The 20,169-nt window shown below is 41.2% G+C and overlaps 2 gene segments (V, D, J or C); both read left to right on the top strand.

Annotated features, from left to right (window-relative positions):
• Positions 1-20,169, top strand: part of LOC128584452 (immunoglobulin lambda variable 4-69-like) — a 134,895-nt gene that overhangs the window by 97,475 nt on the left and 17,251 nt on the right.
• Positions 16,636-17,251, top strand: LOC128584921 (immunoglobulin lambda variable 5-37-like). The segment is given in 2 exon segments: positions 16,636-16,773; positions 16,896-17,251. Coding segments are annotated over 2 exon segments (387 nt in total).

Below are 20,169 nucleotides of genomic sequence, written 5' to 3'. Positions count from 1 at the left end.
GAAGGAGAGTTAAGGGACAGGAATTTAGTAAGTATCCTGGTGGACTTGAGCCTCACCAAGAGAGAAGGCTGAAGAACGCACATCAACACCGCTGAGGCAAGTTGTGATCACAAGGACGCAAACAAAAGGTACAAAATCCACCACCAAGTGGACGGGAGTCCCCCTCCCCCATGAGACCGGCTCTGGAGCCCCACAATTGAACAAGCGGGCAGAAATTAAAGCCCCTCCCACTACACTCCACGGGAGAGACCTTCTAAAAACTGGACCTACCTCCCCTACTGGGGTGCCGTGGCGTTCTCCTGCCGGACATAGGGCTGAATAAAACTTTGGGAATCCTTTGCTGGCAACCCTGAATCCCCGGCGCTCCCCTCCCGCCCACTGAGGTCTGGAGGCCTGTCCCCCAGGACTTCGGATCCTTGGGTGATTTCTCAAGGGGAGTGGACAGTCCCCAAGTTGCGACTGGTCAGCATTGACTCTGAGGCGCGCGAGTGAGGAGAGGGCACCGGGCTGAGGGGGAGTCACGCCTCGCGGCACTTCCCTGCGGTGCAGTGCACCAACCCTCCCCGGGCATACGGGGCCCAAGACTGAATCAGACTCTGGCCTCCCCGCTGAGAGCTGAGAACCCCTACTCTCACTCGGGGTCTGAGGGCCTATCCCCCAGGAGTTCGGCTCCTTGGGTGATTTCTCGAGGGGAGTGCACAGTGCCTGAGCTGCGTCAGGTCAGCGCTGACTCTGGGATACGTGAGCGAGGAGAGGGCACTCTGCTGAGGGGAAATCAAGCCTTGGTGGCACTTCCCTGCGGTGCAGTGCAACAACCCTCCCCGGGCATACGGGGCCCAAGACTGAATCAGACTCTGGCCTCCCCGCTGAGAGCTGAGAGCCCCTACTCTCACTTGGGGTCTGAGGGCCTATCCCCCAGGAGTTCGGCTCCTTGGGTGATTTCTCGAGGGGAGTGCACAGTGCCTGAGCTGCGTCAGGTCAGCGCTGACTCTGGGACACGTGAGCGAGGAGAGGGCACTCTGCTGAGGGGAAATCAAGCCTTGGCGGCACTTCCCTGCAGTGCAGTGCAGTGCAGGAGCCCTCCCTGGACCGTAGTATTGCGTGAAACTGAATGAAACTCTAGCTTCCCCCCGCCCCACTCCCAATCCGGGTCTGGGGGCCCATCCCCCAAGAGTTCTGATTCTTGGGGGATCTCTTAAGGGGTGTGGACCCAGCACAAACTGCGGCCGCTCAATGCTGACTCTGGGGCGCGGGACAGAGGAGAAAAGGGTCGCCTGAGTGCCCACACCAGAGCAGCAGTTCCCTGGAGGTAGATCAACAGCCGTTTTTTCTTTAATGGCAGAACGCTCACTTCTGGATATTCTGAGGCCACACCCCCTGTCTCCCTGGGCAACCAGAGGAGGCCACCGGTGACACGGCTCACAAACCCAGAAGCCTCCAGGGCGGGGCCGACCCAGAGAGGTGTTCAGACGCAATTCTCCAGCAGCAAAGACGTTTGAACTCAAAACAGCCCGTCTCCTGTAGGCGACGACAGGAACAGAGACAGAACCTCACAAAGTTGTCTGTTCTGTTCTGTTCTGTTAGCAGCATCCATCAGGGACGGGGCTAAGCCTGAGTGAACACCTCCTTCCCATCACCTGCATCAAACACTCAAAGATGTCAGGCCCCATCTCCTCCTGCTAGATAGCGGCAGTCTGCGGGGGCCTGGCAGACTTCCTCGCGATTCAGGCAGGTGCAAACCCCTGGAGTGTCTGTTCACTGCAGGCAACTGGGTTAGCCATCTGCAGAGATACCAGTGACTGGGTCCGACGGAGGGGCAAAGTGGGGAAGGAGACGTCAACCTTCCCAGACTGCTCTGTTTGCAGGGTGGCTCCTCCTGACTCCACGCTGCATTGGGGTGAGCTGTCTCAGAGGAGTCACCAGGCCCCTGTGATCCAGTTCCCAGAGACCTCTTGAACCCTTCCACCCGAGACAAGTGCCGATTGAGACAGTTGATTCGGACCTTTTGAACTGGGCTAATAGACTGAGGACTTTTCAGGTGGTGCCCTGGGTGTGCGATTGTAGGAAGGTTTGATTCTCCTTTTCCAACTGGGGCCAGAGGTGGGCAGGCGGGGTGACTTAATTGCTGATTTTTCCACACAGCTGAGACTTCAAGCCAGAGTAGAAGTTGCAATAGGATCGAACAGAAACCAGCTGAAAACAAGACAGAACCACTTTGCTCCACCACACCAGACAGGGCCCCAGTTTCTCAGGCCACAACACTGTACGGGCCCTCGATAAAACCCCAGGGGAAAAACCAAAGGGAGTAAACCATGGGGCGGAATCAGCGGAAAAACTCTGGTAACATGAATAACCAGAATAGATCAACCCCCCCAAGAAAAGATACGGCAGATGTGATTGAAGATCCCATTCATAAACAACTGGCTGAGATGTCAGAAGTCGAATTCAGAATTTGGTTTGCAGACAAGATTAATAAAATGGAATTAGGAATTCGAGGAGAAATTCAAAAACTGTCTCAAGAATTTAACGAATTTAAAGACAAAACCACCAAAGACTTAGACACACTGAAACAAGAACTTACAGCCCTCAAAGATATGAAAAATACAGTAGAATCCCTCAGTAACAGAATGGAGCAAGCAGAAGAAAGGATTTCTGACATTGAAGATAAAGTCTTCGAACGCTCCCAATCTCTCAAAGAGGAAGAGAAATGGAGAGCAAAAACGGATCACTCACTCAGAGAGCTCTCAGATAATTCGAAAAAAAAAATAACATAAGAGTTATAGGAATTTCGGAGACTGATGAAGTGGCAGCCAAGGGCACAGAGGCCCTTCTACATGAAATTATGAAAGAAAATTTTCCAGACATGCCTAGAGAATCTGAAATTCAGATAGCAGACAGCTTCAGAACCCCAGCACGATTCAACCCCAATAAGCCATCTCCCAGACATATCATAATTAGCTTCACTAAAGTTAACATGAAAGAGAAGATTTTCAAAGCAGCCCGGCGAAAGAAAACTATAACGTACAAAGGTAAGAATATTAGAATAACTGCAGATCTCTCTGCTGAAACTTTTCAAGCAAGAAGAGGCTGGTCATCAACTTTTAATCTCCTAAAGCAAAAAAACTTTCAACCCAGGATCTTGTATCCAGCTAAACTGAGTTTCATCTATGATGGAGAAATTAAATACTTCAATGACATTCATATGTTGAAAAAAATTGCCATAAGTAAACCAGCTCTTCAGGATGTTCTCAGACCTATCCTCCACAATGACCAACCCAATCCTATACCACAAAAGTAAACTCAATCAGAAACTTCGGATCAAACTCCAACTTCCACACTGGCGAAAGGATTAAAAATGTCCACTGGACCTTTGAAAAACTCGATACCCAAAATTCCACCAGACTTATCCTTACTCTCCATCAATGTGAATGGCTTAAACTGTCCTCTAAAGAGGCATAGGTTAGCTGACTGGATACAAAAACTTAAGCCAGATATTTGTTGCATACAAGAGTCACATCTCAACTTAAAGACAAATACAGACTCAGGGTGAAAGGATGGTCATCCATATTTCAGGCAAATGGTAATCAGAAAAAAGCAGGTGTTGCAATTTTATTTGCAGATACAGTAGGCTTTAAACCATCAAAAGTAAGGAAGGACAAGAATGGTCACTTCATATTTGTTAAGGGTAATACTCAATATGACGAGATCTCAATTATTAATATCTATGCACCCAACCAGAATGCACCTCAATTTATAAGAGAAACTCTAACAGACATGAGTAACTTGATTTCCTCCAGCTCCATAATCGTTGGAGATTTCAACACTCCCTTGGCAGTGTTGGATCGATCCTCCAGAAAGAAGCTGAGCAAAGAAATCTTAGATTTAAACCTAACCATCCAATATTTAGATTTAGCAGACATCTACAGAACATTTCATCCCAACAAAACTGAATACACATACTTCTCATCAGCCCACGGAACTTACTCCAAAATTGATCACATTTTAGGTCACAAGTCTAACCTCAGTCAATTTAAAGGAATAGAAATTATTCCATGCATCTTCTCGGACCATCATGGAATAAAACTTGAATTGAGTAACAACAGGAATCTGCATACCCATACAAAAACATGGAAATTAAATAACCTTATGCTGAATGATAGCTGGGTCAGAGATGAGATTAAGAAAGAAATCACCAATTTTTTGGAACAAAATGACAATGAAGACACAAGCTATCAGAACCTCTGGGACACTGCAAAGTCAGTTCTAAGAGGGAAATTTATAGCACTGCAAGCCTTCCTCAAGAGAACGGAAAGAGAGGAAGTCAACAACTTAATGGGACATCTCACGCAACTGGAAAAGGAAGAACATTCCAACCCCAAACCCAGTAGAAGAAAAGAAATAACCAAAATTAGAGCAGAATTAAATGAAATTGAAAACAAAAGAATAATACAACAGATCAATAAATCAAAAAGCTGGTTTTTTGAAAAGGTCAATAAAATAGATAAACCTCTGGCCAACCTAATCAGGAAAAAAAGAGTAAAATCTCTAATATCATCAATCAGAAACAACAAAGACAAAATAACCACAGACTCATCAGAAATCCAAAAAATCCTTAATGAATATTACAAGAAACTTTATTCTCAGAAATATGAAAATCTGAAGGAAATAGACCGATACTTGGAAGCACGCCACCTTCCAAGACTTAACCAGAATCAAGTGGAAATGTTGAACAGACCCATATCAAGTTCAGAAATAGCATCAACTATACAAAACCTCCCTAAAAAGAAAAGCCCGGGACCAGATGGTTTCACGTCAGAATTCTACCAAACCTTTAAAGAGGAATTAGTACCTATATTACTCAACCTGTTCCAAAATGTAGAAAAAGAAGGAAGACTACCCAACACGTTCTATGAAGCAAATATCACCCTGATCCCCAAACCAGGAAAAGACCCAACAAGAAAAGAAAATTATAGACCAATATCACTAATGAATATAGATGCAAAAATATTCAACAAGATCCTAACAAACAGAATCCAGCAACACATCAAACAAATTACACATCATGACCAAGTTGGTTTTATCCCAGGGTCTCAAGGCTGGTTCAATATACGTAAATCTATAAATGTAATTCAGCACATAAACAAATTAAAAAACAAAGACCATATGATTCTCTCAATTGATGCAGAAAAAGCTTTTGATAATATCCAGCATCCCTTCATGATCAGAACACTCAAGAAAATTGGTCTAGAAGGGACTTTTCTTAAACTGATAGAGGCTATCTACAGCAAACCCACAGCCAATATCATATTGAATGGAGTTAAATTGGAATCATTTCCACTCAGATCAGGAACCAGACAAGGCTGCCCATTGTCTCCATTGCTTTTCAACATTGTAATGGAAGTTTTAGCCACCACAATTAGGGAAGAAAAGGCGATCAAGGGTATCCATATAGGGTCAGAAGAGATCAAACTCTCGCTCTTCGCAGATGATATGATTGTGTATCTGGAAAACACTAGGGACTCTACTACAAAACTCCTAGAAGTGATCAAGGAATACAGCAGCATCTCAGGTTACAAAATCAACATTCATAAATCGGTAGCCTTTATATACACCAACAACAGTCAAACTGAAAAAGCAGTTAAGGACTCTATCCCATTCACAGTAGTGCCAAAGAAGATGAAATATTTGGGAATTTACCTAACAAAAGACGTGAAAGATCTCTATAAAGAGAACTATGAAACTCTAAGAAAAGAAATAGCTGAAAATGTTAACAAATGGAAAAACATACCATGCTCATGGCTAGGAAGAATCAACATTATCAAAATGTCCATACTACCCAAAGCAATATATAATTTCAACGCACTCCCTATTAAAGCTCCACTGTCATATTTTAAAGATCTTGAAAAAACATTACTTCGTTTTATATGGAATCAGAAAAAACCTCGAATAGCCAAGACATTACTCAGAAATAAAAACAAAACAGGAGGAATCACACTACCAGACCTCAGACTTTACTACAAATCGATAGTGATCAAAACAGCATGGTATTGGCACAAAAACAGAGAAGTAGATATCTGGAATAGAATAGAGAACCAAGAGATGAATCCAGCTACTTACCGCTATTTGATTTTTGACAAGCCAATTAAAAACATTCAGTGGGGAAAAGATTCCCTATTTAACAAATGGTGCTGGGTGAACTGGCTGGCAACCTGCAGAAGACTGAAATTGGACCCACACCTTTCACCATTAACTAAGATAGACTCTCATTGGATTAAAGATTTAAACTTAAGACATGAAACTATAAAAATACTAGAGGAGAATGCAGGGAAAACCCTTGAAGAAATTGGTCTGGGTGAGTATTTCATGAGGATAACCCCCCGGGCAATTGAAGCAGCTTCAAAAATACACTACTGGGACTTGATCAAACTAAAAAGCTTCTGCACAGCTAAGAACACAGTAAGCAGAGCAAGCAGACAGCCCTCAGAATGGGAGAAGATATTTGCAGGGTATAACTCTGACAAAGGTTTAATAACCAGAATCCACAGAGAACTCAAACGCATCAGCAAGAAAAAAACAAGGGATCCCATCGCAGGCTGGGCAAGGGATTTGAAGAGAAACTTCTCTGAAGAAGACAGGCGCACGGCCTTCAGACATATGAAAAAATGCTCATCATCTTTAATCATCAGAGAAATGCAAATCAAAACTACTTTGAGATATCATCTAACTCCAATGAGACTAGCCTATATCACAAAATCTCTAGACCAGAGATGTTGGCGTGGATGTGGAGAAAAGGGAACACTTCTGCACTGCTGGTGGGAATGCAAATTAATACATTCCTTTTGGAAAGATATATGGAGAACACTCAGAGATCTAAAAATAGATCTGCCATTCAATCCTGTAATTCCTCTGCTGGGCATATACCCAGAAGACCAAAAATCACAACATAACAAAGATATTTGTACCAGAATGTTTATTGCAGCCCAATTCATAATTGCTAAGTCATGGAAAAAGCCGAAGTGCCCATCGATCCACGAATGGATTAATAAATTGTGGTATATGTATACCATGGAATACTATGCAGCCTTAAAGAAAGATGGAGACTTTACCTCTTTCATGTTTACATGGATGGAGCTGGAACATATTCTTCTTAGTAAAGTATCCCAAGAATGGAAGAAAAAATACCCAATGTACACAGCCCTACTATGAAACTAATTTGGGACTCTCACATGAAAGCTATAACCCAGCTACAACTTAACAACAGGGGGAAGTGGGAAAGGGGGGGGTGGGTAGAGGGAGGGGAATCGGTGGGATCACACCTGTGGTGCATATTACAGGGGTATTTGCGAAACTTGGTAAATGTAGAATGTAAATGTTTTGGCACAGTAACTGAGATAACGCCGGAAAGGCTATGTTAACCACTGTGATAAAAATGTGTCAAATGGTTTATGAAGTGAGTGTATGATGCCCCATAATCATATCATTGTATACAGTTATGATTTAATAAAAAAATTAAAAAAAAAAAAAAAAGAATTTCATTATATATGCTGTCATGACATTTGTGATTTATGAGAGTTGACGTCAACATTAACAAGAGTTTGAAAGAAGTTCATGTAACTCTCCTGGATGATGTTGAGCAGAGTGGCACTTCAGTGGAGGAAGTAAGTACAAGCGGGGTAGAAATAGCCAGAGAGCTGAAGAGGAGACCGAATTGCTGCTGTTTCCTGATAAAACCAGAGAGGACAAGGAGTTGGTTCTTAGAGAAGAACAGGAAAGCGATATCTTGAGATGAAATCTGCTCCTGGCTAAGATGCTGTGAACATTGTGGAAATGGTAATAGAGTTTTTAGAATATCGCAGATGATGGAACAGGCTTCACAGCGACCCCAGCCCCTGGTAATCACTGTCCTAACCAGTCAGCAGCCATCCCTTGAGGCAAGAACCCCCATCAGCTAAAATACCATGACTCCCTGAAGGGTAGAATAGTTGTTAGCATTTTTAAGCAATGAACTATTTTTAATTAAGGTATGTGCATGTTTAGGCATAATGTATGGCATACTTAATATACTACAGTATTATGGAAACATTTTTATATGCACTGGGAAACCCCCCAAATCATGTGCTTCTTTTTATTGCAACATTTGCTTTATGGAGGTGGTCTGGAACCGAACCTGCAGGATCTTGCAGTCAGCCTGTATACTTAGAAGGTGGGAAAAATATAGACATAATTTTAGAAAGAAAAAAACTATTAAATTTGTAATACATATGTTATATTTGACTTCTGTAGTTATAAGAGGTTCTTAACATGACTTTCTTCATCTTTTGTTATTGATATATATTGAATATTAAAATTTTAATAGTTTTTTCCTTTTTCAAAACTATATACAATTTTCGAAACTATATATTTGTTATGCAATTTCAGTTTTTCTGTGCTATTTTATAAATCAGTGGAAGAGTAAATTATTTGTACTAGGCGTATTTTGTTTGTACTATGATGTAGTTCGTTGTGAATAGTTCAAATAGCCTTTTGTGAATTAGCCTGGGCATCAGCTGTTACTATTTACACATAAAATGCAAACTGCAAAACAGAGATTAACCTAGTTTAGCAGAGCTTTGAACTCAAATTATCCAAAGGCCAAAGAGAAAAAAATACTTACAAGGCTTTATCTTTAACATTATTTTTTCATTTCTAATCTGAATCTGAGATTTTTTTCACTCCCACCTCTACTTTTTGATCCAATTTCTACTTAGTGCAATACCAACCATTAATTATTTATAAGGGAACATTACAATTTAATAGATAAGAGAATAATTAAGTAACTTCCCTGGAAGGATAAGGCCAGATATTTTCATATTTTCATGATCACTGTGTAGCCATTTATTCTAAAAATTAGTAATTTTTAGAAGTTAATACACAGAGGTTGCCACTTAATAAAATATTAGGATCAGATAAACATTATACAATTATGAACACTATAAATAATTCATTAATATGATTATTTAACCTCTCTGCACGCCAAATTTGAAAGCATTGAAAACCTTTGAAGAAAGTATTTTAATAAAAGAGAAAAAATAAATAGAAAAGGGAGTCAGGTGTGGTGGCTTGGGCCTGTAATCCTAGCCCCCTTGGAGGCCGAGGTAGGAGGATCACTTGAGATCATGAGTTCGAGACCAGCCTGAGCAAGAACAAACCCTCATCTCTACTAAAAATTGAAAAAATTACCAACAAGTTGTAAAGGGCACCAATAGTTGAAGGCTTAGTCAGGAAGATTGCTTGAATCTAGGAGTTTGAAGTTACTGTGAGCTAGGCTGACACCAGGTTACTCTAGCCTGGGCAATAAAGTGAAAAGTAAAAAAGAAAGAAAGAGTGTGGTGGGAGGAAGAAAAAAAAAGAGGGATTCTATTTTAAAGGATTTGAAATTGTATGGAATGATACATTAAAGAATTTTTGTGATACTGAGAAGCAATGGTTTATTAGAAATCACAATGAGCTTACTAATTGCTAAAATTGTGTGCATTTCATGAAAGTTCAGAAACTTCTATTCTTTTCCTTTTTGCTCTAGTGAACCAAGAGCACAAACGCATCCCTGACTGCAGATGTAATATCAATTATAAAACATTAAAATTTCCATTGAATGAAAAGTAAATCTTTTCTCTTTTGCACAGATTATTATCAATAACACCACAGATAATAACTTTTACTCTTATATCTACAGAGAAAAAGTCTTTCAATATTATTTTCTTTTATTTCCCATTTTTCCGCCATTTATTATTTAGGGATAATATACTTTAAAAGTAAAGTAGGAGTTTTTGGCACAGTCATTAATTTCCATGCAACAAACTCTAATATAGGAAAAGTTGCTTTCCTTTAGAAACTAGATGATGGAGCAACTCAGGCACATAAAAAATACTCTGCTGATTTGTCCAAATATTTAACAATGTATAAAACTGCATAAGCTGTTTGGCAATAAGATTGCAAGTGTTTTGCCCCAAGAAAATCTTCACAACCAAATGGAAGAAACAAACAAACATGAGTCAAAAGTTTTTAATAAAAAATTGCTGAGAGATGCTTATGTTTCCTGCTGGTGAAATATTTATATTCAAACACCTAATATTATTAGTATTTTATGAGTTTTCTAAAATTATGATTGCTTTATTTGCTACTTCCTAATAAGTATTCTTGTTAGTAGTTGCTATTTTCTCTCCACAGTTTTAATATTTTATTTCTTTATTTAATTTCAAGATGCATTTTCTTGAACATGGGTAAAATTACATAGCAGATTTTGTATAAATTATTACTACAATAAAAATTGCTAACATTATCAAATGATATATATATATGGTTACATGAGAAGGATGTACTTTTTTTTTTTTTTTCTTTGCAGTTTTTGGCCAGGGCTGCGTTTGAACCCGCCACCTCCCGTATATGGGACTGGCACCTACTCCTTTGAGCCACAGGTGCCACCTGAAAGGATGTACTTTTAATTTGTTATATCTCTATTATTAAATCAATTTGTGGTACAATTACTTACAAAAGTTTGAAAGAAGGCCTGGTGGGCCAGGGCCTGTCGCTCAAAGGAGTAGGGTGCCAGCCCCATATGCCGGAGGTGGCGGGTTCAAGCCCAGCCCCGGCCAAAAACTGCAAAAAAAAAAATAGGCCTGCTGAGTTTGTTGAAAAACTGTCTTTAATATAATAGCAAAGAATAGATATAAACAAATCTTCAGTTTTTCATTAAACTCATTTAATAGTCTGCTTGGTAATTTTCTATATATAAGTTGAAGTCTATTAAAAATGATGAGGTCTGCAATGCTCAAGATTTTCTTAATTGTTTTCTGGTAACAATAAATATTTAAATAAGAATTGTGTCAAAAAATTGTAGATATCAGTTGTGGCTGATTGATAACACAGTGACTGAATAGTAAATCCTCCAGGGTCACATATAAGAAAGCACATGTAGAGGGCAGAAAGCAGGCTACTCCTGGAACAGCAGAAGTCCTGGCTACCTGCTCCGGTTCCTCTGAATAGAGTTAGGGCTCAATTACCATGGTAGCTCAATTACCACAGTATTAGTTTTTTTATACTTTGAAAATATTTGGTGGCTGAAAACAATGCTCATTTATTGTCTTACTGTGGTAAGGTCAGGAATGTGAAATGGATCTCGCTGAGCTGAATACCCAGCTGTCAGCAGAGCTGCGTTCCATCAGGATCCTCTGTGGAAGCGTCAGTTTCTGGAGCTCTCTCATGGCCTCCTGCCCCATCTTTAAAGACAACATCGCAGTATCTCCAAATCCCTGCCTATATTTGGCCCACACAATAATCCAGAATAATCTCCTTATTTCACAGGCAACTGATTAGGAACTTCAATTACATCTTCCGTTTTAATTTTCCTTTGCCATTTATTATATAAGACACACGAGTTTCAGGAATAAGGACGTGAACCTGGTTTTGTGAATGGCAGCCGACATTATTTTTCCTACTGTAATTAGTAATCACAATGTAATGAGGTGTAAGGTGGTGTGGAATGTTATGACATGATGGGGGAAATAGGACCTAACCCGTGTGGGGGGTGGGGGAGGTGGGGGGAGGCAGGGACATTGCTGCTGTGTGCTGACGGGCTGTTTAAACCATCATTGGAGGAATTATTCTGAATTAAACCTTTGTAGGAAGTGATTGAAGTCAAAATTGAAGTCAATTTTGTTTAGTATTTTTTATTCTATGTTAAACAAGATTGAACATCTTTCTCTAATGAAATATTACCCCATATTTCATTGTGTGTTTAACAGGGTAATTTGTATTTCCTTTCACAAAATGTAAAATTCTACTCAGGCCTGCCATTTTGTTCATAGCTAATAATTAAGAAATGTTTTATTCACTCAGTGTATGAACAGATGCTAGAAATGAGAAAAAATGACAGATGTATTTTTGGTGTCCAAAGCAAGTCAGGCCCATATCCACCTGGAAATATTTCAGTATGTTTTTGAAAACACTTCTGTGAGCATGAGTAGAGCTCCATGTCCTCAGAGGCTGAGAATCCCAGATTTACACTGTAAATGGTCTCCGCCCATCGTCTGCCCGAGGCTCTGGGTCCGTTCCTCCCTTCCCTGGTATTTTCTATCTAATAAATCCTATCTTATGTGAATCTCTGTGGTCTGTTCATTCTTTGGAACTTCAAGAGCAAGGAACTACTACAGAAAGAATTTCTGGCCACAGTATTACCCTATTACTCATAAAATTATTGGGTTCTAAAATCACAAGATGATCTAAGACAGTGGTCCCTGACCTTTTAGCACCAGGGACAACTTCCAGGGAAGACAATATTTCCATGGATGAGAGAGGAAGCTGAGCTCAGGCTGTGTGGCCTGGTTCCCAAAAAGTATGACCAATGTCAGTTCTGTGGCTGAGCTTGGAGATCACAGATCTAAGATAAAAATAAAGTTTTTAATTAGGTGAGTGTCAGAATTGGAATAAGAAAGAGGCAAGCGGTGAAACTGGGAATGTTGACTGAAAATAACGTGCAATGGAGCTATAGGTAAACATTATTAACACTAACATAGCTATTTTTAAGATTAATTGATGTATCTATTTTAGTTTCTTAAGGCATGGCTCCTTAGTATATTATGTAATCAGCTTCTGATAGTTAGAAACAAAACAAAAAAACGTTTTATTCACATCAGAATTTCTCAAATTCTGTTTGCGTCATAGGTTGTGTAGTCTTCGTGTGGGAGACTTCTTCAGTAGATAGCATTAGATCCCTGCCCCTGCCCCATGCCAGCACAAGGGAAAAATTGGATCAAAGAGAATGTTACTCATTATTTTTGAATTCTAGTGCAGTGATTTCTGCTTTGCCACATTGTTCTGAACCTCTGAACATCTCATGCACAAACTTTACTGTCTACAATTACATGGCACATATCATTGTATTTTATTTTTTCTTTTAATTACTTTGAAAATATTGAATGGACGCAAATGTTTTTGCTCCATGGATACCTTTTACAATGACTTAACTCAGGGTTCTCAGCGTGCCCATAACCCAAACAGTGTCCATTACACCTATTAGGCAGGTTTTTATCCCTCCCTCCCTGTCTCCCTGGCCTTTTACTTTTCTCAGCCACATTTCTGCCCATTGATTAGTTGCAAGTTCTTAGAGAGTACATGTGAGTTTGCTTCCGTTCCTGAGATCCGTCACTCCGGGTAATGTTTTCCAGTTCTGTCCGGGTTGCTGCAAGGCCTGATTCATTCCACTTACTGGTGACGGTTTTTTTATAATCCACTCGTGAATTGATGGGCACTTGGGTTGATTACACATCTTTTTGACTGTGAATTGTGCTGAAATAAACATTCAAATGCAGGTGTCTTTTTAATAAAATAACTTTGTTTCCTTTAAGTAGATACTAAGTAGAGGGCTTGCTGGGTCAAATAGTAAGTGTACGTTTATTTCTTTGAGGAAGCTCCATCCTGTTTTCCGTAAAGGTTGCACTAATTTGAAATCCACCAACAGTGTATAATCATCCCTTTCTCTCAGCATCCATGCAAGCCTCTACGATTCCCTGACTTTTCAGTAATGGCTACAGTGGAGGGTGAGGTGACACCTCACTCTGCCTTTCCTGATGATTCCTGGTGCTCAGCCTCTGCCTAGGTTCACTGGCCCTTTGTCTATCTTCTTTTGAAAACTTCTGGTTATGCCTTTGCTCACTTTTTAATGGTACTGTTTGCTTTTGTTTTGATTATTTGAGGTTATTTTCAGATGTTATTCTATTCACTTCTTTATTTATTTTATTTCAGAACATTATGGAAGTACAGATGTTCTGGTTACGTGAGTTGATTTTGCACAGTTGTGAGTGTGCCCACCAGCCAGGTGGTGTTTTATTCTCTCAGCTCCCCTCCCACCTGCGTGATGTCTACTAACTTTTGATCATCTTGCTTTAGTTCTATATAAATTATGGATATTAGCCCTTTATAGGATGCAGAGTTTGCGAATGTCTTCACTTTTTTTCGTTTTATTTTTTTCATGTGCACATTTATGCATTTGTGGGGTACAATGTGCTGATTTTACATACAATTTGGAATGCTTACATTGAACTAGTTGTGTTTTACTGTTGTTCCATCATCTGTGTAATAAAATATTGAGCTGGATTATTTGGTGACATCATTGGGTATCTGAGTGAATTCAGTTAAGTATGCAGTCTCTGCTCCTGGATATGCTGTGATTTTAAGAGAGTATTTTAATGAATGGAAATGAATGTAAATATTTATTCATGATTCTTTACTCAATTTTGTTTGGAAATGTCATGGGAAGTACTTCATCTTATTTGCCAGAATACATTAAGGACACTTCACTGGGTGTGATTCTCCATGTAATTCTTTGTTAGTACATGTGATGGTGTAAGCAAATGAACTGCAATTAGAAAGCACATAGTAGAGAAGCACCTGTGGCTCAAGGAGTAGGATGCTGGCCCCACACACCAAAGGTAGCAGGTTCAAACCTGGCCCCAGTCAAAAACTGCCAAAATAAATAAATAAATAGAAAACACATAGTAGATATTATGAGTTACCAGGAATACGGCAGTATGGTATGAGGGGGACACAGGGGTTGATGGGAACAGCAGTAGGGTAGAACAAGCAAAGAACTTATTTTGGAATAATTTACTATCTATTGAGTAAAAGCATCAGACAGATTGCTTAATTCTAGAATTTGATAATTATGATCAAAGGAATTAAACTCTGAGGGGGAAATGACATTTGGCCCTTACAGAATTTCAACAGGAAGAAAAAAAATATGTGGGAAGAATATTCTAGGGTTAGGAAACAGTGAAGAAATCCAACGTGTATTTGAAGATCAGTAAGTTTTTAATCAAGGAATTTCTTAAGAAATTATAATGAATTCAAGGTGTTAAGGAACCCATTGCTGAATGCTGTATCTCAGTGATTGGCATTTCCAGTTTGTCTTTCAAAAAAAACATCCAAACAAGAAAACGAAAGGGAAAATTTAAATAAATCTAGAAAAATAAAGAAAATAAAGCCACAAAAGATAAAATTCTGAAAAAAGTTTATAAAATTATTTTTCAAGAATACAATGCCATTATCTGAATGAAGTTCTCATAATAGTTAACAAACATCCTGCTTCCTTGAGAAGACCGCTTCTGGAGAAAGCATAGCTGTTAACCTGAGAGATGGCCTTGGAGGAATATGAGCCGGTGGAGCGAGAAAGTGCACTCTAGCATCATATCCTCAGCTCCAGAGCAGTGACATCCTCCCCTGGGCCAGGGTTCCATGTGGGACATGCCTGCCGAGCTCTCTCCCATCTTTGCCAACGTGCTGGACAGAGCAGTGAGTGAGGCTGGAGCCCCACGACCAGGGCAGGGGTTGCAGGTAACTGTGGGGAGGACAAGACCAGACCAGGAAGGTCTGTAATACATTTTATTTATATTTTAGGCATAACTAAGGGGCCTGAGGAGTGTGGGGTTTGGGCAAACAGCCAGAAGGAGTCAGTGCCAGATTTTAAGCCAGGGAGTGACCAGCCTGACCTGAACTAGAAGGACCTCTCTGGATTCTTTGAGGACCTCAGAGAAGCCAGTGATCCTGATCTTAGTTATTTACTAAGGAACCTGAGTTTAGGAGTTTGGGGACCACTCGTACCGTTAAATCAGATTTGCTCCTGGGATACAGTGAGGATTGCTGGTGTCTGCATTCATCTGCCCAGAAAATCAAGATTTCTGCAGAAACATTAAAATGTCACACACACCATCCAAGTAAACTATTGAAAAATGTAAGTAAGAAAATACACGTAGGGAAAGTTATGCTTAGACTATAAATAAAATGTATTACATCTCAAACAAAATACAGATAAGAAATATATGTCAGTCATAAACAGAAAAGAATAAACTTAGGAACATAAAGCTCACTTCATTTAATTAAGACATATTGTACACATGAACCAGTAAAGATTATGCCTACTCCCCACTGATTTTTACAAATCAGGTGGAGTCGGAATCAACATTCTAAAATCACTGTGTACATTTTGAAATATTTTCTGACTTGCTGATTTTTAAACCTGTCCCTGAGCCAATTCCTGGAACATTCCTCTTCAAGCCTTCCCTGAAGAGCACATTACACCATTCACACAGCTCAACTGTTCCGTATCAGTGGTGGCACAAGAGGGTCATTTAGGTTTTTCGAGGAGGTACTCTGGGCATCCTGACATCTTAAAAAATATAAATGCAAATGATTGTCCTCTTATATTCCAGGATTCCTTTTGGGTGAGAGAAAATCCAGTAACCCTTCACATTGTGCTGGGGTGATTATACCAGGAAATCAGCCCAGGGGTGAATGAACAGACAGTGAAACAGAGCTGGGCTCTCAGGTCTGTCTGGGCCATGGGGAAGTGTGTGCTGAGACCAGCAAGGGGTGCTGGGGGACTGCCATTTGGGCCCTGTGCTCACTGATGGGGACTCAGCAGCTGTGTCCTCTCTGGCCTGGCATAGTCCCCAGAGCAGGGACCTTTGTATGGTCTCAGCAGGTGCTTCCTCCCAGGGCTCCCCCAAGGAGCAAAGCAAACCTCCCCCTCCTCAGTCTGCAGGAAGAGCTGAGCCCCAGCGCAAAATCAGGGAAGGGCTGGGCAGTCCCTGGATGGAGAGGAATTTGCATGAGCAGCCCCTCCTGTGCAGAGGGTGGGGAGAAAAGGGGGCCTGGGGCAGCCCAGCCCCACTGTGGGGACCAGGGCTGTGTCCACCATGGCCTGGGCTGCTGTCCTCCTCATGATCCTCTCTCACTGCTCAGGTAGGGACTGGACTCAGAAGCCAGGAACAGCTCCTATCCTGATTCTCGATCTTCTGGCAAAGATTTCTGAGACACCTGACCTTTGATGCTGCCCCAGTAAGCCCTTGTGTCTGTGTTTGCAGGTTCCCTCTCCCAGCCTGTGCTGACTCAGCCGCCCTCCCTCTCTGCATCCCTGGGAGCATCAGCCAGACTCACCTGCACCCTGAGCAGTGGCATCAATGTTGGTGGCTATACCATATACTGGTACCAGCAGAAGCCAGGGAGCCCTCCCCGGTACCTCCTGTATTACTACTCAGACTCGAGTAAACACCAGGGCTCCGGGGTCCCCAGTCGCTACTCTGGATCCAAAGACGCCTCCGCCAATGCAGGGATCCTGCACATCTCTGGGCTGCAGGCCGAGGACGAGGCTGACTATTACTGTGGCATATGGTACAGCAATGCTTCTCACAGTGACACAAGCTGATGGGGAAGTGGGACAAAAACAGCCTGCTGCTCTTACCAGTTTATGTTAAAATGTATCCATACTACTATTATTCAAACACATCACAAATTTTTCCTAGTTTTTTTTTCCAAGAGAGTATGAACATTCAACACAATCAAAGAAAAGCCAAAATAATTCTTAAACCACAATATTACTCAAGATCAATTAATTCTGCTAAACTGCATCTTTATCTAAAATTCAGCTACATCCACAGGGCGATGAAGAATTGTGTCTAATTAGCAACGAGCATTCCCGTCCCAGGTCCCCTCCCAGCTCTGGGAATCCACCATGGCCACAGTGAGACTCTCTCTCCCCTCCCAGCAGCCATAGCAGTGACAGGACCAGGACTGGCCGTGCCCACTACACTCTGGGAAATGTGACACGAAGGACAGGGTCCGGTCAAAATGGGGATGTGGACAACATGAAAAGAGAGAAAAGGATTTGTCATCCATCAGTTTCAAAGTCAAACAGCGGAACAACAGAAAGATCATTTCTCACTCCCGATGCTGCTCCAGATGGACGTTTTAGACCCTGCTGGGCTTGAATGATGCAAAAACATGCACCCTCTTAATCCCAAATTACAAACTCCAGCCCATTACCTGGAGCTGATGACATAAGTTGTATGTTGAACATTTATGTTAGAACATATCAAGTAAGAGAGAAAATACAATCTGTTTTCGTGGTCATCTCAGTGATGTGTGAATCACTGTGGAAATGTTTACTGCTCAATGACTGTATTTTTTTTTTTTTGAGACAGAGTCTCACTTCGTCACCCCCAGTAGAGCTCTGTGGTGTCTTAGCTCACAGCAACCTGAAACTTTGGGGCTCAAGCGATTCTCTTGCCTCAGCCTCCCAAGTAGCTGGGACTACCAGCATCCTCCACAATGCCCAGCTATTTTTAGAGAAGGGGTCTCACTCTGGCTCAGGCTGGTCTTGAACCTGTGAGCTCAAGAAATCCACCCACCTAGGCCTCCCAGAGTGCTGGGATTACAGGTGTGAGCTACTGTGCCCGAACTTCCATTACTATAGTATTAACCTTGTGTTTAATTAAGAGATAAAGGAACTTGAAATAGCAGGTCGATGTTCTTATCAGATTGGCCTCTCACTTTGTTGTTGAATTTATATTAGAGATGATGACCCTTTGTTGCGTGACCCGAGACGCGAATGAGCAGCAGCTTTGCTGTAGGTGTAAACTCGCTCCTGTAATTATTAAGTCAAGAAACAGACTATACACCGTTTGATGGCATATAGCAAAGTTCTTTATTCCACATTTAAGTTTTATACTCTTCCAGTCACGTACACACCTAATATATTATCTATTAGCTGAATTTGAACTTGAAAGGAAATTTATCATATCAATGTAACCACTTGTGTAGTAAATCTCTTCCTCTAAACAGTGACTAGTTTTCCGAGCAGGGCACAAAGACAAAAACAGCTATAGGGGAACAGAATTAATAGAAGAATATCTTCAAGCATTCACTCAGTTTACTCAGTATGAAGTAACGACTGTGACCTTCCTTCAGGGCAGAGCACCTATAGACCTCTGACAATATGTTGTTAACATATGTCAACCCTCTGGCCCGTATCTATGAGGAAGGGCGGCATGCACTTGGATCTCAGGCTTCAAGGGGTGTACTGCTTCAGAGAAAAGGCCTAAGGAATTTTCCAAAGAGCCTAACTCTGTGAGTAACCCAGGGGGGGTCCAAGCGTCTTAAGCCTCTGGAAGAAAAGCATGTCATTTTAAACTCACACTGAATTTACTTTGTGTGCTTGATGTAGGATAAGTTTATTTCTAAATATTATCCTACACCCTTTGGCATACAAGTTGCGATTTTATGAAATGTATATTTATCTTTAGCACTTGCGTAATGAGAGGTGGATATGATCGTGGTTGGTTGAATTTAAGTTATTGTAATTTCCACTTACAATCTTAGATAAATTCATAGTTTGATGCCTGAATTTTGTTTCATTTTTTAAAATGAAATCACTATTGTTATTGACATGGCATCGAGCAAGAAATGTTTCCAGTAAACTTGTTTTTTATTTTATTTTATTTTGCTTAATCACCTGTCAGAAGGGATGGTCACTGTAGATGTGAAGGTCTTTCATCCACTCCCTGAAACAACCCTTTATTCAAGGAAAGGAAGGCTGGAGAGTTGTCTTCTGCTGACTTGCTTTTGATGGATAGGGTGTGCTCTGGTTAAAGCAAATGCCACATTCATGTCCAAACGGGAAAGGTTATGTCATCTCCTAAGTACGCCTCAGCTGCTTTTATGTTATTTCACTTTCTTGGTAACAGAAGTTGTGAGCTTCAGAGTTTGATTTGATCCTCTCTTACAAACATGCCACAAAATGTTCTGGCCACTGGAGCTGAAGAATAAAATGCTCTACCTCCTTCAGACCTGTCCTCCCGTGACACCTGTCCTAAGTCCCATCTCTAGTCTGTGTAAGCTGTCCGGACCAGAAGCCTGGTGCTTATCCCCGCGCACTTGCCGTCTCGATTTCATTTGTGTGAAATATTTACCTAGCTATCTAGACAGATCCAGATCTAGGCAGGAAGATCCTTATGTGTAGAAGTAAAGTGTCTGCTCCCCAGGGGTGACCAGCCCCCTCCTCTGTCCTGGACTGTCCAGCTGCAAACAGTGCCCGGCACACATCCCATGACCTCCTCCGAGTCTCACTAAACATCCATATATATTTTCCCCTAAGCCACATTTGTGGTGATTTGTCCCCGTGACAACTAGAAATGCGTGGAAATGCATGACACAGCTGTGGAGCTGTAATACAAAAACAACTAACACTATGGAAGGAGTTTTGGAACTGGGTAAGGGGGAGAGTTGCAAAGAATTTTTAAAACACTGGTAGCCACGCCTAGATGGTTGGAACATGCTCTAGGAGAAATGTGGATGCTGAGG

Source organism: Nycticebus coucang, chromosome 4 (assembly GCF_027406575.1).
Source record: "Nycticebus coucang isolate mNycCou1 chromosome 4, mNycCou1.pri, whole genome shotgun sequence".
NCBI lineage: Eukaryota > Metazoa > Chordata > Mammalia > Primates > Lorisidae > Nycticebus > Nycticebus coucang.
The sequence above is the reverse complement of the archived record's forward strand: the minus strand, read 5'-3'. Positions and strand labels throughout refer to the sequence as shown.